This window comes from Cucurbita moschata, unplaced genomic scaffold (assembly GCF_002738365.1).
Source record: "Cucurbita moschata cultivar Rifu unplaced genomic scaffold, Cmos_1.0 Cmo_Scf00014, whole genome shotgun sequence".
In the NCBI taxonomy this organism is placed as follows: domain Eukaryota; kingdom Viridiplantae; phylum Streptophyta; class Magnoliopsida; order Cucurbitales; family Cucurbitaceae; genus Cucurbita; species Cucurbita moschata.
In genome coordinates this window covers 4,228,067-4,250,947 of record NW_019268530.1, presented here as the reverse complement: position 1 = coordinate 4,250,947, position 22,881 = coordinate 4,228,067, and the positions used below count along the sequence as shown (strand labels likewise).

The 22,881-nt window shown below is 35.0% G+C and overlaps 5 protein-coding genes and 1 long non-coding RNA gene across 8 annotated transcripts in view; 3 read left to right on the top strand and 3 right to left on the bottom strand.

The window, feature by feature from the left end:
• The first annotated feature begins 1,877 nt into the window (after positions 1-1,877).
• Positions 1,878-4,860, top strand: LOC111452896 (protein REVEILLE 7-like). Its single transcript, XM_023093819.1, has 7 exons — positions 1,878-2,017; positions 2,201-2,278; positions 2,693-2,824; positions 2,911-3,022; positions 3,109-3,170; positions 3,354-3,740; positions 3,848-4,860. Exons 2-7 carry the CDS (start codon positions 2,267-2,269, stop codon positions 4,532-4,534), a joined length of 1,392 nt encoding a protein of 463 aa, XP_022949587.1. The 5' UTR covers positions 1,878-2,017; positions 2,201-2,266; the 3' UTR covers positions 4,535-4,860.
• Positions 4,861-5,450: 590 nt separating this feature from the next.
• On the bottom strand, positions 5,451-8,586 carry LOC111452900 (organelle RRM domain-containing protein 6, chloroplastic). Its single transcript, XM_023093824.1, has 4 exons — positions 8,198-8,586; positions 8,018-8,086; positions 7,808-7,914; positions 5,451-5,739 (listed from the first exon to the last, which is right to left on the bottom strand). Exons 1-4 carry the CDS (start codon positions 8,550-8,552, stop codon positions 5,653-5,655), a joined length of 618 nt encoding a protein of 205 aa, XP_022949592.1. The 5' UTR covers positions 8,553-8,586; the 3' UTR covers positions 5,451-5,652.
• A 3,118-nt stretch (positions 8,587-11,704) lies between these two features.
• On the top strand, positions 11,705-12,765 carry LOC111452901. The gene is made up of 3 exons (XR_002712179.1): positions 11,705-11,893; positions 11,996-12,205; positions 12,625-12,765. It is a non-coding gene; the product is annotated as an uncharacterized LOC111452901 (long non-coding RNA).
• Positions 12,279-14,558, bottom strand: LOC111452899 (NAC domain-containing protein 86-like). 2 transcript variants are annotated; one of them, XM_023093822.1, is made up of 4 exons: positions 14,253-14,558; positions 13,866-14,143; positions 12,846-12,909; positions 12,279-12,740 (listed from the first exon to the last, which is right to left on the bottom strand). In XM_023093822.1, exons 1-4 carry the CDS (start codon positions 14,461-14,463, stop codon positions 12,607-12,609), a joined length of 687 nt encoding a protein of 228 aa, XP_022949590.1. In that variant the 5' UTR covers positions 14,464-14,558; the 3' UTR covers positions 12,279-12,606. The 2 variants fall into 2 exon arrangements, with proteins under 2 accessions (XP_022949590.1, XP_022949589.1); XM_023093821.1 differs by having other exon boundaries at positions 12,279-12,909; positions 14,253-14,554.
• A 316-nt stretch (positions 14,559-14,874) lies between these two features.
• On the bottom strand, positions 14,875-17,108 carry LOC111452898 (putative pectate lyase 2). Its single transcript, XM_023093820.1, has 3 exons — positions 16,489-17,108; positions 15,612-15,741; positions 14,875-15,502 (listed from the first exon to the last, which is right to left on the bottom strand). Exons 1-3 carry the CDS (start codon positions 17,091-17,093, stop codon positions 15,278-15,280), a joined length of 960 nt encoding a protein of 319 aa, XP_022949588.1. The 5' UTR covers positions 17,094-17,108; the 3' UTR covers positions 14,875-15,277.
• A 4,917-nt stretch (positions 17,109-22,025) lies between these two features.
• The window catches only part of LOC111452895 (protein argonaute 1-like), a 7,851-nt gene continuing 6,995 nt past the window's right edge, over positions 22,026-22,881 (top strand). Inside the window, exon 1 of one of the 2 annotated variants that reach the window (XM_023093817.1) lies at positions 22,026-22,322. The gene's annotated coding sequence lies outside the window, so the exon portion shown is untranslated. Of the gene's footprint in view, positions 22,323-22,781; positions 22,800-22,881 lie in introns of those variants that run through there. The other variant, XM_023093818.1, reaches the window with a different exon arrangement.

Below are 22,881 nucleotides of genomic sequence, written 5' to 3'. Positions count from 1 at the left end.
AAATATTATCTCCTTTTAAAAAAATTGGTTGGGAGGTTCATTTTTTATTATCATCTCAATCATTATTGAATCAAAAATTATTCTTTTCCATTTTAGACTTTCAAAAAGTTTCCGTCCAGATCTTTTTTTTTTATAATAAAAGTCTCACTTTTTTTTTATTTTTTTCCGCCCAGTTTTTTCAATTTATCTAAGTTTTTAGTTTATTTGGTCGTTATTATTTTAATACATTTTTAACATGAAAATCCAATTAAAAAATTAATATAGGTATTGCTTATCTTATTTTTATTTTTATATATTTGTATCAAAATTAAAACATAAAATTAATTTATTAATTTACTTATTTAGTAAATAAATAAACATTTTCAAATGTTTTAAATTTTTATTTCTTAAAGAAAAAAATTTGGTTCAAAACCCAATTTTGACAAAAATAAATTATTTTTTTAAATAGAGATTGAAATAAGTGATGAAAATAGTAACGAGAAGCCTTCCAGTTCTTTGGTATGAACATGAAAGTAGGCTAATTTAGGGGATGATCATGGATTTATAAACCAAGAATACTCTATCCATTTGGTTTGAGGCCTTTTGGGGAGGCTCAAAGCAAAGTCACGAGAGCTTACGCTCAAAGTGGACAATATCATACCATTTGTGGAGAGAGTCGTGTTCGTCTAACACATCTAACCTTCCCTATTTTCGTCGTAGACATTTGTTATAAATTTGAAAATGGTTTGAAAGAGTGAATATTAGAAAATGGAAGAGTACTATATTCAATCATTTATGGAAGGAAAAATTATTGGCAGAATATAATGCCAAAAAGGGATTTCCACTGGGAAAAAAATCAAATCTTTATGATTTTTTTTGGGAAAAAAAAGAGGGAGAGATCCAAAATGGAGAAGGAAGGATGTGATGTCAAGTGTTTGAAGGATGTGATATAAATGGTGGAATTCAATTTCCAACACACAACAAACATTGGTCCTTTTGAAACACATTATTCTAAATTAATGTCCTATGCCCCTCTCTCTGCCTCATAAGGACAACCCAATTCATATTGTTCTTAAGTCTTACTTCAATCATTTTTAATACTCCTTCCATAATCTTTTCCTTTTTAACTTAGTAAATAAGGTAATATATTGGCCCAATTAAAAATAGAGATATCTATTTAACCCGCTCCACATATATTTTTGGAAGACTATAATATAATATTATTGAATTTGTTACCATTTTTATATTTCAAATAGAAATTATGTTAAAAAAATTAAAAAACTATCCTATATTTGTAGCTAATAGGTAAACTTATAAAAACAAAATTTAATAAATAATTTAAAAAAAGAAAAAAAGACAGAAATAAAACAAATAAAAAAAAAAGAGAGGGTAAATAAACATGGTGGAGAAAAAAAAAAGAAGAAAATGGCGATAAGATAGGGGGTGTTTGGACGCAGAAATAGGGACACACTGAAAATGAAAAACAAATTTAAAAAAAGAAAAAAGAAAAAGTCTGATTGGTGGAAGAAAAGAAAAGGCTTCCAATACCTAAGTGATTTTCCATCACTAAAATATCTATTTTTGAGATATTAATAATAATAATAATAATAATAATAATAATAATAATAATAATAATAATAATAATAGGTTAATTTGGGATTTATCCATTCACCATTCAATTTCTTCCACAAATATATTATCTTAAATATCTGTGGAAATTGAAAAAGGGTTGGGGGTGGGGGTGGGGGTGGGGGCGGGAGAGTGACGCGTGTACGTGGCAAAGAAAATCCTCAGCCACAAGATTGAGAACCACTTTCTGGAGGATTCCATGTGGAATTAATATGTGCGTCTGACGTGTCACCCCTTCGCTTTTTCTTCTTCCTCTTCTTCTTCTTCCCCTCCCTTCTTCTTCTTTCATTATTATGCCCTCTCTCTCAAGTCTCATCTCCTCTCCCTTCCTCTTCATCTTCTTCTTCCTCCAATCTCTCCATTTCTCTGCTTCTTCCTCTTCCTCCTTTCTCTGCAATCGCCTTACCAGGTTTGTTTTCTCTACTCTGCGTCTCTTTCTCCATTGTTTTCTTTCTTTTCTTCTTCGATATGTTCTTCTGGTGTTTACTAGGTTTCTGGAGAAGTGAAGAGTTCCACAACTTTATGAATTCCAGGATTGTTGATTCTGATGATTCGTTTAGCCTCTGCTGAGCCTTTTCAATTTTAATTTCAGGTCCTTGTTTTGGCGGACTGAGACTACTATACCTATATTTCCTCCCCGGTTTTCTTGCCACTGCTGATGGCTGTCCAGGTAAATCCTTCACACCGCTTTTGTTTACGTTTTCTGCACCTCTTAACTTTTCTTGGAAATTTTTTTCTCCCAAACTTGATTGATTGGTTGGCTATGTCTCTGTTTGGATTTGAGTACTGAATTCCTGATTTTCAGTACTCAATTCTCACTTCTTGGGTTTTCTTTAGTAACCTTCTTCTTGTTGTTTACTGAGTAATTGACACAAAAACTTGTCCTTTAGCTTTTGTTGGTTGAGTACTCCTACGGACTTTGCTTTTGTTTTATTGCCCAATATATTGAGCTATGTTGTATTGTTACCAGGGCTATGATGTTACATTTATGAAATGGGTTGCTGCTAATTGATGATGGGATTCTACAGCTCCACCAGTCAGTTTCTTGTGGTCTCTAACTTTCTTATTTCAACATGGAATGCAGGAAAAGAATGATGGCACGCTGTCAAACAGCTCAATTGGAGCTAACAATTGCCTTTCTAGTGATGGGACACAACTGGATCCACTGATGCGCGTTAGCTCCCTATGTTCCTATGGGAATGAAAGTTCATTGAAGGTAACCTAATTAACTTCTGCAATTTCTCAATTCTCCTATTTTGGAAGGATTTGGGTTTGAGTTCAGGCACTCTAATGTATGAACAGGTTAGGAAGCCCTACACTATTTCAAAACAAAGGGAAAAATGGACAGAGGAAGAGCATCAGAGGTTCCTTGAAGCTCTGAAACTCTATGGTCGTGGCTGGCGTCAGATCAAAGGTAAGGCTGTCTGAAATTAGTTATCTAAATCTGGTGTTTGCAATACCCAACCCATCATTTAGCGCGCTACCTTGATCTTCCTGCAGAACATGTAGGTACCAAAACAGCTGTTCAGATCCGAAGCCATGCTCAGAAATTTTTCTCTAAGGTCAAAAATGCGCTTTGTTTTAGTAACCCCCCAAACTAAGAATCATTACCAAACAGAATATAATTTAGGATGATAGTGGATTTTTCACCAAAATAGATCGTCACCAAACCCTTTACGCTATTTTCTTACACACTTTATGACCAAACATTCCCACACTCAACTTTTATTTTGTCTGTGTTTCAGGTAGTGCGAGAGCCTAGTGGCAGCAATGACAGCTCCATTAACCCAATTGAGATTCCTCCACCTCGACCAAAAAGGAAACCACTGCATCCTTACCCTCGTAAAGCAGTCGATTCTCTTAAGGCAATTTCAGTTGCAAGAGAACCTGAGAGGTCTCCATCTCCAAACCTATCAATTGCCGAAAAAGAGACCCAATCGCCCACCTCCGTACTGACTGCGTTCAGTTCGGATGATCAAATTTCTACGGTTTCGGAGCAGCATAATAGATGTTCATCACCTATTTCACAAGCTGTTGACATACAGTCAACTAGATTGCCCTCTGTTAGGAAAGGGGAGATGTTATTGCTCGAATCATCCTCCGAGCGGTTCCCAGAAGACTTTCTTACTCTGGTAATTTGAAATGTCCTTTTAATCTTCCACTTCATTTTCCTTTATGCACTTTACTTGACATCTGGGATCTGACTCTTTTTCTTTTTCTCTCTTTCCTAAACATTCAGAAATCCAAGCCAGGATCAGCATCTAAGAAATTAGACAACAAGTTGCATTCTCCTGTTAAAAGCATAAAGCTTTTTGGAAGAACAGTAATGGTTGATGATGACAAAAAACCATCCTTACATGATTTTGAAGTAACTAAATCGTTGGTACTTGATGGTGAGAGTAAGAATGACTGTGGAGTGTATGCTGAGAAGCCTGTTCAGATGCTACCTTCAAAACATATGGATGTAGATTTATCTCTTCGGATAGATAACAATGGTGATTGGAATATGTCACCTGGTGGAGCACCTACTAACAACACCGCACTGAATCAGGAGAATAGTGTCCTTTATGTTGAGGCGATTGCTAATGCTCCTCAAACTTGTTGGTCTTTGTATCAAAGTGTACCATATTTTTACCTTGCTCCACCTGATCAAACTAACCAAGTTATGGAAGAAAGGATGCAAAATGACAATTCTGTAGAAAGTTCGTGTGTGGATTCATGTTCTGGCTCCTCGAGTAAGGATAAGAATGAAAACCAGAGCCCCGAATTCGAATGTCAAGACCCTTGTCTGGTAGGAAGAGGTAATAGAAATGAAAGTAAGAAGGGGTTTGTGCCTTACAAGAGATGCTTGGCTCAGAGAGAGGCAAGCTCTTCGTTCATTGTTTCAGAAGAGAGAGAAGGCCGGAGAGTTCGAGTTTGCTTATAGCCTCTGCAAAATTACAGTGGAACTCGATCAGCAACAGATTTAAAGTCGATAAAAGGAAATGACCAAGATGCTTTGACATGGGTTTCTGAGTTTTTTTTTTCTCTTTAGCTTGAGATGAAAAAATGGAGGCCAAACTTGTAGCATGTAATATCTAAAGTAGCAGGAGGGGCGAAGCCTATAAGGGGTTGCGCAACAACTTCTATCCTGTCTATTCCTGGGTATTTGAGTGACAATTAATCAACCTGTAAAACAAAACGGTGTTGCTCTTTGACTTCTTAACATATTTGCAGATCTTCTTAACATATTTGCAAATTTTGATCCTTCAGCGAAGAGAGTGAACCTATCTTTGAAGAAACTTGATTTAGCTCCCTGGTGGAAATAGTCTAATTTGAAGGCATAAAAAGTCGAGCAGTCTAATATTCGATCTTCCTGAAAGTTAAGAATGAAGGCACTTAAGGGGAAAAAGAATCCACCTTCAAAGCATCCATTCAGTGGCAAGCAATCTTAAACTTTTATGCATAACATACACAAAATAAATAGAATGGTCGCATTTTCAAGCATATAATACACATTCAAAGTACTGAAAAAATCTCTTTATTTAAGGATGAAGGAAAAACTTTGCAGGTACCTATGATTACGGGGGGAACGATCCTCTATCTCCAAGAGGAATCATTGACTTGTTCTTGAGTAGACTATGCTAAAAGGAGATTTAGAAGGGACAGTGGGCCTCTCCTTGTATCGAATTATGTCCCACATTCTCACGAGTCCATGTCTAGTACCCCTAAAAGTCCTCTCTGGTATCCCCAAGGCCATCTGAATATTATTCATCATTTCAGCATTCTTGTCCCCTTTTACAACCTGTGATCTTTGACCATATCTCATGTCTCAGAAGTTCATGTTTGGTTAGCTGATCCACTTGACCAATCTCCAATATTAATATCAATTAATTTCAAGAGATAATATGACTCCTGAAACACACTGACTATATATCATACGGACAAGATAAAGCTTACTCACATCAACAACAATAACGCAAAGCCTGTCCATATATATTATATATGTTTTCCTAAGAGAAAGTACAGCACTTCAGAAAATGAATACCGGGGAAACAATTTTCTCTATGGGCTAGAGTTTTCTTTAAGACCTTGGCGAAGCTCCCATTTGGACTTTGCAACTTCCACAAATATTACCCTGCCATCCAGAAACTAAACCAAAGTTGCCCCTATTAGCTCAGGAAGTTATGAGGCTTGAAACTAACATGCACCAATAAATTTAAGACAACAGGATCATCAAAGATCAAAAAGAAAGAAAGAAAGAACCATGAGCAGATGGCAGAGTTCATACCCTCCAGCTATATAAGCAAAGTTTTAAAAGTAGCCTTTTCCTCTAGCAGGTGGCATCGGAATTTTATCCATGGAATCAGAGATAAGAATATCATATCAATTCATGTTTGTCAATGAGAGGAGGTGGGGAGGTTATATCCATTAAATAAACCTCAGAATAAGTTCTTTGACTATTAACTTCTACAAATATAGTTGCCACAGAGTGCCTCATATTTAACATATTTAACAGTACTTTGGCCAATTCTGAAACGTGTATACACGAATTGTTCGCTAAAAACATGGAATTATTGAATTTCATGTTGTTTGAGTTCAATAAAAAGAAATCCTTTCATAACAAGTTCAATAAACAGTGATCGTCTTCTGACAAAGTAAAGCTAGTAACTACGGTTTAGCCATGAAATTTCTCTAATCAATTCTCTTCCAAATCTATATTAAGAATTTCATAACAATGAATTGTGTAGAACAGCCGAATATTATAGAAGCGTTTGATAATTTGGTTTCAGCAGTCTTTTATAGGCTTCCCAAGCCTCCTACATGATTTACTTTGCGACAGAGAGCAAGGAGAATGCCCGCCAGTGGAAGTGACTAGTGAACTGGGGAAGATATAATTGTGGTTTACTTGAGCTTGAGATGACTTTTAAAATATGAATAGTACTTTGAATTCATTAAAAACATTTCACAAAATCTGCAGTGTTTGTTTAATTAATAAAGAATAATTTTGAAAACTGGAAAAACTTACAATAAAACTGAAGTTATCAGTATAACAAATGCTTAGATCTTAACTACAAACATGTCCACTGAAGCATTTGTGCCATCTTGCACAAGCAACACAATTCACATTGACATTTGAAGAAGGTAGAACACGAAGCAAGACCAGAAATAACTGAATGAACGGAAGCAAGATTAGGAATATCTGGAGGAATGCTACCTTGAATCTATTATAACCAACTCCTCCTATCAAGATATATACTGTAATGGCCCAGATCCACGGCTAGCAGATATTATCCTCTTTGGAATTTTCCCTTTCGGGCTTCCTCTCAAGGCTTTAAAACGCGTCTGTTAGGGGAATGTTTTCACATCCTTATAAATGGTAGTTTGTTCTCCTCCCCAATCAACGTGGGACATCACAATCCACCCCCCTTCGGGGCCCAGCGTCCTTGCTGGCACTCTTTCCTTCCTCCAATCGATGTGCGACCGCCCTAAATCCACCCCCTTTTGGGGCCAACGTCCTTACTGGCACACCGGCTCATATCTACCCCCCCCTCCCTCGAGGAACAGCGCGAAGGCTGGCACATCGTCCGGTGTTTGGCTCTGATACCATTTGTAACGGCCCAGATCCACCGCTAGTAGATATTGTCCTCTTTCGGCTTTTCCCTTTCGTGCTTCCCCTCAAGGCTTTAAAACACGTCTGCTCGGGGAAGGTTTCCACACCCTTATAAATGGTGGTTTGTTCTCCTCCCCAACCAATGTGGGACATCACATATACTCTCTATAAATTATAGAGAATTTGAAGGTCTATTGCTGCTTGTGTAATGCGTAAATTGGAGGCCATTAAAGGTAACAATTTTTGTAATGTATAGAGCTGTGCATTCTATAATCTTATATCAGAAGGTAGAGGAAGATTTATTTGTACCAAAAAGGCTTGCTGAAGATGGCAGTTGATGGAATTGAACGTGGTAATTCCTAGATTATAGTCATTTTGAACCTTTATAGATGGATTTGTCTAAGGCTAGAGAAGACTAAATGGGATATACTTTAGACAGTGAGTCGTATATGCATTACAAAATCACAGTGAACAAGAAAAGAGCATCAAGACTGTCCAATTCAAATGAGATGATAGAATTTTCAAAACTATTGTGAATGGTAGTATAGTACTGCTTCCGACGAACACTTTGAACAATAATATGCATTATGGAAACATTTGAAGTACCTTGCCGTGCATTCCCTCGATAGCTTTTTGAGATTCCTCTTCAGTAGCATAACGGAGGAACGCAAATCCTCTGGGTCTATTGGCTACTTTATCCATCACCAAATTGACTGAAATTTATAACAATTGATAAAAGTTAGGGCCAAATATCAACGATTTCACTTTATTGACAAAACGGAACGTTCATAATATACAATTGAAGCAGTCAACGACCTTCTACAAGTTGGCCAAAGCTTGTGAAAGCATTTCGCAGACTCTCTTCAGTGGTCCGAAACGAAAGTCCTACACTCATGGAATTGGAACCATTCGATAAATCCAAATTGCATTTACATACATAGCAAAATTACGCCTAAATGAAGGGGAAAATACGCAATTGAGAGGAAGAAAATCAACCACTAACGTAGAGCCTGGTTGAAGGCGAGTATCTTCTGGGAGAAGGCGAAGGTGAAGAAGAGACGCAGGTCACAGAAAAGAGCGGCGAGTCTGAAATTGAACGAGTCTTCTTCACAGAGAAGAAAGGGGGTGGCGTAGTACTGTAAGCTAATTTGGATTGAATGCTTTGAATTCGCATGCGCGTCACGGTTGAACGGATATCGTTATAGTCAATGGACTGAAGCTGAAAGAACGGTATTGGAGCAGCTGAGAATAGCAATCCGGCGGTCATTTTCGTCTTCTCCGGCGCTTCAGCCGAAAGCCGGTGAAACAATTTCAGGAATTCGTAATCCGGAAGATTGAGGATCGTACCCATTTTCTTTTTCTTTTTTTTTTTTTTTTTTTTGCGAATCTACACCTCTGTAACGACGACGTTTTGCGGATCTACAACCCTGTAACGACGACGTATCAGTGCATAGTTTGATTATAAATTTAGTTTTGGATGAATTATAAAATGCTGTTTATTTATTTATTTCAGTAAAATTTGTTCCGTCACTACTTCTTCGTCCGCTCATCTCTAGCTTCTCTTCCCTGTAATTTCTTTCTCAATATCGTCTACAATCCTCTCAGATCACCTTCTCTCCTGCATTTTTCCTCTCAGATCACCTTCTCTCCTGCATTATTCCTCTCATATCACCTTCTCTCCTGCATTATCCCTTCAACCTCCTTGCTTAAACTGTGCACTAAATTTCAGTATTGAAACGTTTTTCTTCAGGAGCAGCTTCCCCTGCATCATACCGCCGGCGTTTACCTTTTGGACTTTGTGGCTCCTTATGGATTTGTTCAGGACCTATATTCGACAGCTAACAGGTGCTTCTGATCGTCCGTGCCCCATTCTTTATGGTTGTTGTGTTTTAGTTGCACGTGTAATGTTATTCCTATGTTAAAGAACTTTTACCGATAGACTATCCAACGTGGTTAATTTTTCCATGTGGAGGGAAGGAGCTGATGCAAATGTGATATTTTTTGTCGATATCTGTAATTGCAAGTGTTCTGAACTTTCATGTGTATGGATATCTATGGAGCAAATTGTGTCTGTGCCAGTTCCATGGAGGGTTCTCTTTCTTGATGTTATTATGATTACTTAGAATGATCTCTCTCAGTTCAGCGATGAGTGGTCATTTCGTCAAAATGCGACTGAAGTTATAGGTATTCAGAGAAGTGGAGCTACAATAGCTTTTGACTATTTCAAGCATTTGCCAATGCAAGATGTTTGTGGGAACTTTGACATTNTTTTTTTTTTTTTTTTTTTTTTTTTTTTTTTTTTTTTTTTTTTTTTTTTGCGAATCTACACCTCTGTAACGACGACGTTTTGCGGATCTACAACCCTGTAACGACGACGTATCAGTGCATAGTTTGATTATAAATTTAGTTTTGGATGAATTATAAAATGCTGTTTATTTATTTATTTCAGTAAAATTTGTTCCGTCACTACTTCTTCGTCCGCTCATCTCTAGCTTCTCTTCCCTGTAATTTCTTTCTCAATATCGTCTACAATCCTCTCAGATCACCTTCTCTCCTGCATTTTTCCTCTCAGATCACCTTCTCTCCTGCATTATTCCTCTCATATCACCTTCTCTCCTGCATTATCCCTTCAACCTCCTTGCTTAAACTGTGCACTAAATTTCAGTATTGAAACGTTTTTCTTCAGGAGCAGCTTCCCCTGCATCATACCGCCGGCGTTTACCTTTTGGACTTTGTGGCTCCTTATGGATTTGTTCAGGACCTATATTCGACAGCTAACAGGTGCTTCTGATCGTCCGTGCCCCATTCTTTATGGTTGTTGTGTTTTAGTTGCACGTGTAATGTTATTCCTATGTTAAAGAACTTTTACCGATAGACTATCCAACGTGGTTAATTTTTCCATGTGGAGGGAAGGAGCTGATGCAAATGTGATATTTTTTGTCGATATCTGTAATTGCAAGTGTTCTGAACTTTCATGTGTATGGATATCTATGGAGCAAATTGTGTCTGTGCCAGTTCCATGGAGGGTTCTCTTTCTTGATGTTATTATGATTACTTAGAATGATCTCTCTCAGTTCAGCGATGAGTGGTCATTTCGTCAAAATGCGACTGAAGTTATAGGTATTCAGAGAAGTGGAGCTACAATAGCTTTTGACTATTTCAAGCATTTGCCAATGCAAGATGTTTGTGGGAACTTTGACATTGGTTCTTTCTATCACAGAGTGCTGAATGGATTTGAGCGCATGAGGAGGCTTTATGAATACATGGAGGATGGGGATCTTTGGAGGTGGAGTCTCCCAAATAGTAAAGCTCTAAGCAGTGGGTTGAAAGACTTGAATATTGAATATGAGACCCTGTTGAATCCTAGCTTATTTGATTAGGTAATTTGTTGCGAGTCTGTTCAAACTTGCTTGTCTAAACGTCAGATGTCTTTTTTGTGCTTGGATTATAAACTTTTGATAAAGAAAGAATCCAAGTAGCTGCAAAATCCTGATGGCTTCTAGATAACCTAGATTGTTTGATGGTTCATTTGATCGCTTATATGTTTTGAAAAACACTGAATTGAAGAATGCAGAGCTTTTCAATCTCTCAAGATAAGTGATTTTCTATCATGTATTGATTTTCTTAATTTTCAAACAAATGCTACTTGTTCTTAGACTTTAGTTAGCTTCCTTGCATCCTCCCTCTTTCTCCCTCTCTTGTAATTTGTCTGCATTCTCTCTTGGATGACTAAAATAAGTCAGTATCACTAGAGATAACGAGTGTATCACACAAACAAAAATTAATAAACGATGCTCGTAATCAATTGTATAACATTACACTTGGTGGTGGAGCTTTTCAACATTGCCCGGTAAGTCCCTGATCTCACTGAATTGGAATTTTAGATTAAATATTACTTATCATGTTGTCTGAATTATCAATTAAACAAGTAGTTCGTTAGTTGGCTTGATTATAATATTTGTTTTGAATTCAAGAAACGAATTGTGTTTGAGGTCTTTGGTTTTCATCATGAGCCTGAATTTTTCTTTTCAATTGGCTGAAATTTTCTTTACCAAATGATTAGTCATCAATTCACAGTCCATGCTAGTCGGTCCCCATTAAATTATGGAAGAGAATGGATCAGAAAATTGGGAAATAATTAAGATTAAGACATAGGCCAAAGTAAAGAATCTTTTGATTGGTAGCATGAATGCTTCTGTACTCTCCTCCTCATAAAGTTGTTATGTCTTAGTGATTGTCGATTATTTTGTATTCGTAACTTACGGAAGCAATAGCAATTCGACTTACTGCTAACTAACCACATTGATTCCATCTTCCTTTCTGGCTTGAATCCTTGACATTTGTCCTGTTTTCATTTTCTCCTCAATTTAAATGTGACCTTTCCATTTTGATATCCCACATTGATTAGGGGGAGAACGAAACACCCTTATAAAGGGTGTGAAATTTTTCCCTAGCAAACGCGTTTTAAAGTCTTGAGGGGAAGCTCGAAAGGGAAAACCCAAAGAGGACAATATTTGCTAGCGGTGTGCTTGGGCCGTTACACTCTGTAATTCTTGTAGATTCTTGTAGACGACACTGTAATTCTTGTAGAGACATTGGGCCATTGTATACCAAGTCCCTGCACTTGGGAATGATCAGGTGTTGAAGATAAGTCTTAGAATTGTGCCCGACGAATACACAAGTATCTCACAGGTTGAATGCTTCCTCTTATCTTTAGAAATCAAACATTAATTCAATGATGAGCTAATAGTGAATTCTTTTTTCGATCTCAACCTTTTTCCTTCCATTTCTCAGGAATTTGAAGGTGAGGGCCATAAAAATGCGAGCTCCTTCATGTTAAGCTCCACAGAATTCCAGAAGTGGAAGATTTGAATAAGGCACAAAAGTATGCAAGCTTGAAGTGAACTTGGTCTTGGAGGATTTTGTGTGCCTTACTCTTGTCATTAAATCTAGGCGGTGTTTGAGATGGCTCAACCGTGAAACTTAAAGTACGATCATCAAGATGTAAGTCTTTGGTTGTTCTTGATGCTATGGATTGGTTTAGGTAAAAATGGAAAAAAGAAAAAAGAAATCAGTATATATGATGTTGTTTTTATTTTAAGTAACACCCAGAGATCAGATAATTCACCAAGAAAAGGTGAAACCAAAATATATTCCATAGAGTCTTGTATTCTACTTGATTTAGTTTGACCCTACAGAAGTCACCAACCAAACCCACAATCCAAAACACATAATCTACAGATGGAAATTGACAAATGTGACCATCTTTTTCCTCGCTCTTTCTTCCCAATCCCATCAACTCGTATTATATATAGAGAGAGATACATGTATTAATAATTATTATAGTAAAAGGAAAAAAATATACCAACCATTAAATCTATAAATTATTAGCAACCAATATGGTTTCAATTGGTGAATGTCAGGTGAGAAAGCTCGTCAAGGCCAATGGCTGATGAATTGGAAGCACACCATGCATCTTCTGTAATGAATTGCATCCATGAATCGTCCTTCTCTTCTTCTTCCACACAAGAAGATGAAGCTGCCATCAGAACATCAGGTGACAAATTTTCATAATCATTGACTAATGTTTGTGATGTTGAGTTTGAGTTGTGATGATCCATAAATGACAGACTGCTTTGCCCACCTTGTTCTTCAACTTCCGAACATATTCCATTTTTCTTGAACACTCTACACAAGGCGTAAGAATCCTGCAACAACCCCATACAAAAACACTTGCAATTTTTCATCTCATTTCTGATTGTCTTTTGACTTTATCTCTTTTCTTTAATCTGTTTCCATTATGTGATCTAAGATGGTATCTTGTGAAATGAACTGCTTATAGAAAAAACAGAGTATGTGTGACAAGTTGAACAAAACTTTAGAAAGGTATTTTGGGAGATTTTAGTGATTGGAATAAAGGGAAAAGTGAGAGAGAGACATGTTCTTACAACAGAAAAAGCAAATCATGGGGGACTCTTCTCTCTCTTCCTCTCTCTGGGGAATCCAACTTAGAGAATAGAATAGATCATCAAAAATGCTGGAAAGATGGAATATATTAAACTACAAATAATAGGCTCTGTGTGTGGTTCAAGTCATAGGGTATAGCACTTTTGTCTCATTTTCCATATGAAAACAAAACCCAACCCCAACTTTTATCACTTGAAAGATCCTAGTACAAGTAAAGAATATGTATGTCACTCTACATGGTGTCGTTCATAACCATTTGATTTTTTTATTGTTTAGATTGAGGCCAAGGGCTTTAGCTTTCGGTGAAGTCGTTTGATGTTTCACCATAGTTGTAGCCTTAGTATAGGAAGGTGGAAGAATATATATAGCAAACTTTAAGGAGCTTGCTTTCTATCTCCAACCAATGCCAAAGGAAAAGTGTGGAGTGGGTGAAAAAAAAAGTGAACTCAAAAAATCTTTGTCGATGTTCTATCTTCTAAAGAAGAATATGATTGCAAAGAAACAAAAATCAAAAGAGCAAGAAAGAAAAGAAAGATACAACCAAATCCAAAGAAGCTGGTAATCATTGTGAATGGGAAAAAGTTGACTGTGGGAGAGTGAAAAAAAGGAACACATGTATCCAAATTCTTTCAAATGGGTTAGTTATTCAAATTAAAGCTAATGTTCCATATTTCAAATCCAAAAATAATGTTTATACCTGAATGCCGGAGTTGTCCTCATAGTCTTTATCGTCTAGGCGATATTCATGCATGACCCAGTCGGTCCTTATGCCTTGAGGTGCTCGGCCTCTGTAGTAAACTAGTGTCTTCTTCATCCCAATGGCTCGGTTTTGAGACGAGACTCTCCTATCTTTTCCAGTTGATTTCCAGTAGCCTGCTCTCGTAGCTCGGTTTGTTCTAAACCCATTTGGATATTTTCTATCCCGTGGCCCAAAGAAGTACCATTCTGGGTCTCTACTTGGAAGAAATGACTTTTCTACAACAAGTATGAATTGTAGTTTCTCAATTATCCACGTGTCAATCTAAACATAACTCAATTGATATAAGACATAAAGACAGAAACAAAGAAAGTAAAGTTAAGTAACCTGATAATTCCCAAGGCTCACATTTGTAGAGATCGACCTCGGGAATGATATCGAGCTCAATTTCTTGGCCACTTATCTTCCTCTTGAGATAGTAGTTGACAAGCTCTTCGTCGGTGGGATGGAACCGAAAGCCTGGAGGCAAGCCCACTGGCGCCATTGATTCCTTTTGAGTTGGTAACCAATTGGTGGATTGAGAACTCTTTCCCCACATCGTTAAAACTCCCTATATATAAAAGAGGATTCAAAGTAACTTCTTCTCTTTGGGATCGTTTTCTTTTCTTTTCTTTTCTTTTTCTTTTGTTTTTTGGCCTCTCCCTCTCCCTTTCTCTTTTGTAGATTCTTGGACAAACGTTTCACACAAGCCCTTTATTTCTCTCTTAATAGATATTGTCCACTTCAGCCCATTACATATCGCCGTCAGCCTCACAGTTTTAAAATGTGTTTGCTAGTGAGAGGTTTCACACGCTTATAAGAAATGTTTCGTTCCCCCTTTCTAACCGATGTGGGATCTCACACTTCGGCCCATTACATATCACAATTTTAAAACATGTCTAGTAGTGAGAGATTTCCACACCCTTATAAGGAATGCTTCTTTCCCCCTCCCTAACCGATGTGGGATCTCACACTTCGGCCCGTTACTTATTGTCATCAGCCTCAAGGTTTTAAAACGTATCTGCTAGGAAGAGGTTTCCACCCCCTTATAAGGAATGTTTCATTCCTTTCTCCAACCGACATAAGATCTCACATTCATAATCAACCATATTTGGAATGGTAGCACCATGCGTGCCGCGACATTGATACTCCTCATGTTTCTTTCTTCTTGTTTTTCAATATTCCTTTCGATCCTTAAAGGGCTCTCTGTTTTAAGTGTGTTCATCAATTTTTCACTTTCTGGGTCTTAATTAATTATGTGTTTGAATATGCCTCAACACTTCTTATCACTTAATTATCATCATTCATTAATTAACAATACAAAGATGGGAGAGTCCCATCCTTATTTGACAGGAAACAAAAATTCCAAGTGGTCAACACCTTGAGCGTGGTGAGCAGCGCAGGGCGCCGGAAGAGCTTGTCAATGACCGCAACCACTTGGCGTCTACCACTGGGAAGCGCTGCAGGGCATTGTAATTTGGCTTGACACCGCCTCGGCCAGCGCCGATCTGTGCGAAGGAAGCGCCGTTTTCAAAAACGTCTCTTACTGAATGGAACTTCCACTTGGCGTTCTCTACTTTGCCTGTGCTCCATATGATCTGCATTTTATGATTTTCAAATAAGCATTTGTTGTTGTTTGGTAAGAAAAGGCTCAATTTTTTAACCAAATATGGAGTTTTGATATATTGTTGTTGTTATTATTATTGCCTGTTTTGATTTCGATGCTATGAAAAGGTTGGCTTCACTCTTCACACTAGGATTCATGCTGCCTCCAATTGCGTATTGTGTCCAACCTTGGTACAAATTGTTCGCCACGTGTGCATACCCGTATCGAATCCTGTATTTTCATACCAAATTTTGTTAAATTAATAAAAAAGAAAATATCCGTAAACTTTATATTATGTCTCAAAATTATAAATTTATAAGAATTTCAATATTACCTTTAAACTTTAAAAAATATAGTTACCGTTAATAATTTATTTCAAAATATCTTTGAATTTTTAAAAGTTTCGTTGTACTTTTCAAGTAAAAAAACTGAAAAATACTCTTACCATTAATACTATATTTAATAATTATCCGTGAACTTTTGTAAAATAAAATTAAAAAGTTATTATTGTAACGGAAAATGTCTATCTATACCTCATATGTCATCTCTATCTTCAATTTTAAGGCATATGTCATCTCTATCTTCAATTTTAAGAGTACCGTATTAAAATTTTTAGTTATTGTTTTTAAAGGTACTAACAATTTCGTCCATATATGAATTATTTTTTAACTTTTTAAAAAAATTAATTTTTTTTTTTTAAAAAAGGCTCGATATCAATAAAACTTAAGAAAGATATTTTTTAAACTTTTTTTTAGCATGTTTTAAAACAAATTATTAGTAGTTTTCCTCCAAAATTAACAATGAAGATATTTTTTTTAATTTATTCTAAAGTTTAACGTATTTTTTAGTTTAAGAATATTATTAAAAAATTTGAAAAATTTAAAGAGTATTTTTAAGATAAAATACAAAATTTACAAATATTTTTATTAATTTAATCTTAAAATTTATGTTATGTTTTGATACCGTGTTAAATGTTACCTGGGCATCCGTTGGTTGCAATTAGGTCCGAAATGGTTATAAACGAGAGTAACCTTCATGTTTCGGTCCCGAAAATAATCATCGTCGTGACCCAAAAGTATAACCTTATCTTGATCTCTCAACCAATTGTTAGAAATGGTGATATCAGTAGAGCCTCTAGTGACATCAATCAGCCCATCCTCACACCGATACAGCGTGTTATGGTCAATCCAAATCTTAGAAGCACTAACCAAACGAATGGCATCACCGTCCACGTGTCCCAACGAAACGATCTTCGAACCCGGCCCCATTACACGGCCAGCCGCCTGGGCCTTGCAATGGTGGATAATAAGCCCATGGATTATGACATTGGTGGCTCTAGACACCATCAGACACGCATTCCCCGTGATGTGCACGGTGGCGCCACGGCCGTCGATGGCCGTGTAGCTGCTAATAATAAGCGGCTTGTTGAGCACAATGTGCATGTCTTTTTGAAACGTGATCCACACTTTGGGTTTGATCATTGTGGCGCCGTATCTGAGGGTGCCTGGGCGTGGGGTTAGTGGGTCGTCGCTGGGGTCCGTGACTTGGTAGTGTACGAGGTTTCTTCCGATGTTGTTGGTCATTTTTCCGACGAACCCAATTGAACAAAGGGCGAGCTTTTGCCTGTTTTTTCTCCAGTATGGGTTCGGTCGCCAGCATCGGTCGATAGCGTTCATGTTCATGGCGCGGGCTTCGGTGTGGGAAACGGCAGCGAGGAGTGCCACGGAAATGAGCGACAGGATAATGAGCTGAGTGGCCATGTTTGGTGGTTGTTGTGTTGGTGGTGATGAATTGTGGGAATGGTCAAATTTATATGAAGAGAAGAGAGGATCCGAGGTGCAGTTACTCGTATTAGAGAGTTTCATTTATTCATTTAAATGGAGTTTTAAATGTTTAAAAAAAAAACGTTTTTAAGCACTTGAAAAACGATTCCGAATCAGCTCAAAATCATTGGATTTACTACGTGTTCGTATTTGTTGAACTACGAAAAATCAATCTTATATTACTAAAATTTGGACGTGGAGTATGTGTCGTGTATAACTTTTAGAACTTACTAAGCTTAATAACTTAAGAAAAAGAATTGCATAAACGCATACCACTGATTCAGACGTGTTAAACTTAACGTAAAACTTGATATGTGGATTTTGTTAGATGAATACGACTCTGATATGATATTGTCTATTTGAGCATACCAGACAGTATTCTAATCCATAATCATTCCCTAAATTAGCCAATCATGGCTCACAGTACTTTTGTTCGACATTTGAGGATTCTATTGACATAAGTAAGTTTAGAGCATGACTCTGATACCATGTTATATGAACACGACTCTCCACAATGGTACGATATTGTTCACTTTGAGCATAAGATCTCATGACTTTGCTTTGTGATTCCCCAAGAGATCTCATCCCAATAGAGACAGTATTCCTTAGTTATAAACTCATGATCATTCCCTAAATTAACTGACTTTCATTCCATAAATTTAACCTGTAAGACTGAGGCTTGTGGTGACCCTCCCCAAATAAGACTATAAATTCTTTTTTAAACGGAGAATATGGGAGAGATTTCTTCATGTTAACTAAAGAATACGTGATTATATTCCCTCGTCTCCCCCTCTCATCCTTTTATGTACAAATAGTAAATATATAAATAAATGTTAAATTTATTGAAAATATGGTGTAATATTGGAATTTAAATTTTAAAAATTATGTTTAACTTTTTGTTCGTGTTATGTTTTTATTTATAAAATATTATTGAATAAAAATTATATTAAAAATGATAAGGATAATTATCCTGTTTTTTTAAAAGGAATTTATTTACATTTTTCAGAATTTTGTAGAGATTATAAATGAAAGTGTAAAATTGAAAACAATATTCAATCAAAATTTGAGACAATAGATTAAGTAAGATATAATTAAAAAAAAAAAAAATTGAGAGGTAGCCGTTAGGGTTGTCGAGAGTCCAGACCATAGTTTAAGGGGCCGTTGTGGAGGTCGAGCATGTGAGCGTAGCGGGCCAAACCTTGTAACCCTCAATAATTCGTGGATGCAACAAACAAATATTTAAATATTTACCTATAATAAAGATGAAATAAATATGATATATATGATAAAATATAATTCAATACTAAATATCTTTAATAATATCCAATTCTGAACAAATATCGAATATTTACAAGTTACAATGCATCACTAACATCTATTAATTTCAAATATTATTAATTTTCGTAACAAATTAAAGAGTAGGTCGTATTGTCAACCCTTATTTTCAAATGGTCTAGTTGATAGATTCAACCTACTAACTGGAACTAAATTTTTTATTTTCAACAAGTTCTAACTCAATCTAAAAAATAAACTCAATAAGTACGTTAGTGTTAACTATCCAAATTATTCGAACATTATTAAGGTAAACGAGATATTAATTAAATGTAATAGTTCAGATTCACCGCTAGCAGATATTATCCTCTTGGAGCTTTCCCTTTCGGGCTTCCCTTATATATAACCAAATGAAATTCAAACAAGTAGAGATTTTAAAAAATTCAAATATGTTAAATATATATTTATTTGAAGTGTGACATGTAATAAATAAATAAATAAAATCATTAATGATATTATTTAAATCATGAATTAAATAAAAGCAAGGATAAAAACGTCTTAAAAAACTCGTCCAACGTGCTTCCTTTTAATATAACAATGATATTGATGTGTGTTCACATAAAGCAACTTAGCACTTAATTTTGATTACAACAAAAGGTAGAAAAAAATAATAAAGAGGGAAAATAATGAAAGATGTAATTTGATTGGACATTTATTAAATTGTGTGTTGAAAAGGGGTATGCATATGCCTTCCATTGGAGAATCTCTCGTCCAACGCCAATTTTTCGTAAAGTATTTTTATCTGCATATTCTCGAATATCAAGAACGGAGCGTTTTTTCTCTCTCTTTACTGTCTCTCTAGTTTCAAGAATGAGTAACTCCCTTCTTCGACCGTTTCTGTTCAACGAAAACTCTCACTTTACTCCACCGGAGAAGTAGACGTTATGTAAAACTTTAACGATAAGATGTAAATAGGGGTTGTTCATAAAATCGGTTAACTCGTAAAATTCGATCAACCCAACCCGTATGGTTTGATTTGGATTGTGTTCTTCTAAAATCAGGATAGGTTGAAGTGAAACCATTCCAATTTATTAATATATTAAAAAAAATTATAATATAATTATATATATATATTTTTTTTTATTTTAACTCATAATTATTTTTTTATTTATTTATTCTCTCACTCTTAAGTAAAAATTTTAAAATATATATTAAAATTGAGTTGTAAATTTTAATTAAATATTTAAAAATAAATGCATTATAATTGACTTTATTAAAAACAAAAAATTGAATAACAACATGAACCTAATTTAGTTGAATTAGAGTGGCTATGTTTATTTAATAAAAGTTGTTTAATTAAAAATTTCATAATTTAAATAATTAAGTTAAATCTAAAAATATGTAATTTCACAGTAAATCATAAATATATTTTATTGATGGAGGTAAGTTAAATAGGTGATTATTGTAATTATTTGTAAAACTACATTTAGTTTATTTTTAATAAATAGTTTTGGGCAACACAAAGATGGCTTAATTTAATTTAATGCAAGTGGATGAAATAAATATATAACTAAAAATATTTATATTTCCAATTACGTACAAGTGACATGGATACAAGATTTGACTTTATTAGTTTTTTTAACATAATTTATTTATCTTATTTTATCTTTTATTGTATTATTGGTAAATTTTAGGTTAAAATTACTTTCTATAATTTTTCATAGGTATCATTTATTTATAATAATAATAACTACGATAATAGTACTTTATTATTGTAGTTGATTTCGTCATATTGATATCATTATTGGATGTCAATTATGTCACATTTACTCATCAAAATTATTATTTTTAAATAGACAATAGTTTTTTTGGTTAGAATAAATAATAATATTGAATTTTAATAATATTTTTCATAGTTTTTTAGGGATAGAAGTCGTTTTGTTTTATAATATAATTATAAGATTTTAATGAGTTTTATTTATTGAAAAATAAATAAATATTTTTATATTAATTTAATATGAGAAGTATTTTATATATTTGAGTAAAGTCTTTTGCTATTAGAAGGTAAAAACTGCTAAATGATTTTCTAACTTTTATAATTATTATAATAAAATATTCAAATAAATTTGTTATTTTAAATAAGAATTTCAAATAAATACAAATCCTCCAATCATGGGAGGGATTCATGGTACAGAAGGAAACCACGATGGGTTGGTTTTATGTATTTTAATTTTAATAAATTATATTTTAATTTCCCCTATTAAATGAAACAAACCATCCGTATTTTTTTAATTATATATGGTGTAGTTGGCGGTCATTATTTATTTTTTTTTTAATTTTTAAATGGCTAAATTAATAAAAAAAAAATACTTCTCAAATATAATTGGTCTAACGAATTTTTCATTAATATCTATAATTTAAAAAAAAAAATTTTTTTTTTAGTGTCGTTAAAAAAATACATATGAACTTTTAAAAATAATATTAAAGTCTTTAATTTTTATAATTTTTTAAACAATTCTTACCGTTATGAAACATTTATAGAAATTTAAGGATATTTAATGTTATTTTTTTTTAAAGTTTTAAGAATATTTTTTTAATAATTTTAAAATTTTAAATTATTTTTTAAAGATATTAACGCACCTTTTAAAAGATTCAAATGTATTTTTAAAGTAATGCAAATGGTTAATGTTTTTTTAATTAGTTATAAGATATTTTTGAGATAAATGATATATTTTTATTCATTTTTGAATAAAAGAAATGAAATCAACAAAAAAAATGCAATTATAATTCATGGGGGAGTGGCTAATATTGATATTAGCCTGATTAAAAATTTAACATTTTAAAAAAAATAAAAGTAAATAAAATTAACAAACATGTAGTTATAATTAATTAGAAAAAAGGGTGGCTAATATTAATAATTAGCCTGATTGAAAACCGTTTACAATAATAATTAAATTGACCATTATTAGGTGGTCTAGCCGGAGCGTGAGAAACACTCGCTAATAATAGGACACGTGTCGAATGCATAGAGCGAGTAAAGAAATAGAGATTTGGAGTTGTGGCAGGTGATAGTGGCGTGGTGGTGGTATGAAGAGAGGAGTCTGAGGCAATCATGTGAGATTCGGCCCACTCCCCGTTTACCGCATTGTACCGTTCCGTTCCACTTACTGGAAGGGACCCACCACCAACCTGGAAAATACACGTAAGCAAAAGAAGAGACTTGCCACGTAATAAGGTAAACCAGTGAGAGTGTTGAAATATGCCACGGAGGACGGACGAGGGGTTATCGGCAATAATTAAGATTGTTTTAACATGCGGATTTATTTATTTAAATAAAATAAAATAAAATAATAATAATTTATAGAGGAGAGGAATGGAGTTGTCTTTTTCGAAGACCTACCGGGTGCTTTTATATGTAGGGTGTGGGAAGGATTATAGGGTGTCCTTCCAAAAGCAGGTGAAAGTGAACCAGGGAGGAGGATCGAGGAGAGTTCGAGGCGAAGCTAACCCAAGGGCTTTTCTCTCCCTTTCTCGGCTGTTGCTCTTTATCATTGCGCTCTCTGGCTTTCTCGCTCTCTAAAGCAAACCACACCATACCGAAGCGACGCCTCACTGCACCGATTTCAGTTGCCTTTGGTGTTGTTTTGTTTGTTGTTTTCTTTTTTCATCGCACTCTAAAACCGGCGATTTTCCGGCCGCCGTTTTTCTTCATCTGAGGTATAATATAGTCCACTGATTTTCTGTAGGCTTTCGCCTTTTTACTTGTTCTTCTATTTCTTAATGTAGTTGTATTTCTTTGCTGGATTTTCTTTTTTAATCGGGGTTTGATTTTTTTTTTTTTTTGGCTTACTTCATGTGTGGATCTACTGTATGTTTCTGTGTTCTTTGCTTTGCAAGTTACTTTCAGAGCTCTATTGTCGGATCTTCGCTTTTCTCTTGTTTTATCCTGGTGTTTTTTTTTTGCTTTCTTCCTCTCTTGTTGGTGTGAGATCGTTAGATCTTGTTCAGCGATTTGTCGATTCGTAGTTACTTTGGACGGCTTCGTATGCGTTATCATGTGCAAAGTTTAGGGTTTTGTAGTTATTTTTGGTTTTGGTCGATACTACGACTGAAAATTATTTTCTATTGTTAGGGTTCGGCCTATGCACTATTTACTTCGGTGTTGGCTCTGTAGTGAACGCTTATAACTTTCTGGTTAGTTGTTACTCTGCTATCGAGAGATTAAAATTTGTAATTTGCTTGTTCTTTGTTTGATTCCTCCCCCCCCCCCCCCCCC

What these genes read in the sequence shown, in the direction of transcription:
- LOC111452900 (XM_023093824.1), bottom strand. Translation starts at nt 8,552, where the DNA reads ATGGGTACGATCCTCAATCTTCCGGATTACGAATTCCTGAAATTGTTT. An exon ending in CTTTGGCCAACTTGTAGAAG is followed by an intron (nt 7,915 to 8,017) that starts GTCGTTGACTGC and finishes TATAAATTTCAG; the next exon opens with TCAATTTGGTGATGGATAAA. An exon ending in TCGAGGGAATGCACGGCAAG is followed by an intron (nt 5,740 to 7,807) that starts GTACTTCAAATG and finishes ACTTTGGTTTAG; the next exon opens with TTTCTGGATGGCAGGGTAAT.
- LOC111452899 (XM_023093821.1), bottom strand. Translation starts at nt 14,463, where the DNA reads ATGTGGGGAAAGAGTTCTCAATCCACCAATTGGTTACCAACTCAAAAG. An exon ending in TGAGCCTTGGGAATTATCAG is followed by an intron (nt 14,144 to 14,252) that starts GTTACTTAACTT and finishes TACTTGTTGTAG; the next exon opens with AAAAGTCATTTCTTCCAAGT. An exon ending in AGGACAACTCCGGCATTCAG is followed by an intron (nt 12,910 to 13,865) that starts GTATAAACATTA and finishes GGGTTGTTGCAG; the next exon opens with GATTCTTACGCCTTGTGTAG.
- LOC111452896 (XM_023093819.1), top strand. An exon ending in TGGCTGGCGTCAGATCAAAG is followed by an intron (nt 3,023 to 3,108) that starts GTAAGGCTGTCT and finishes ATCTTCCTGCAG; the next exon opens with AACATGTAGGTACCAAAACA. An exon ending in CAGAAGACTTTCTTACTCTG is followed by an intron (nt 3,741 to 3,847) that starts GTAATTTGAAAT and finishes CTAAACATTCAG; the next exon opens with AAATCCAAGCCAGGATCAGC.
- LOC111452898 (XM_023093820.1), bottom strand. Translation starts at nt 17,093, where the DNA reads ATGACCAACAACATCGGAAGAAACCTCGTACACTACCAAGTCACGGAC. An exon ending in TGCAACCAACGGATGCCCAG is followed by an intron (nt 15,742 to 16,488) that starts GTAACATTTAAC and finishes ATGAAAATACAG; the next exon opens with GATTCGATACGGGTATGCAC. An exon ending in TAGCATCGAAATCAAAACAG is followed by an intron (nt 15,503 to 15,611) that starts GCAATAATAATA and finishes CATAAAATGCAG; the next exon opens with ATCATATGGAGCACAGGCAA.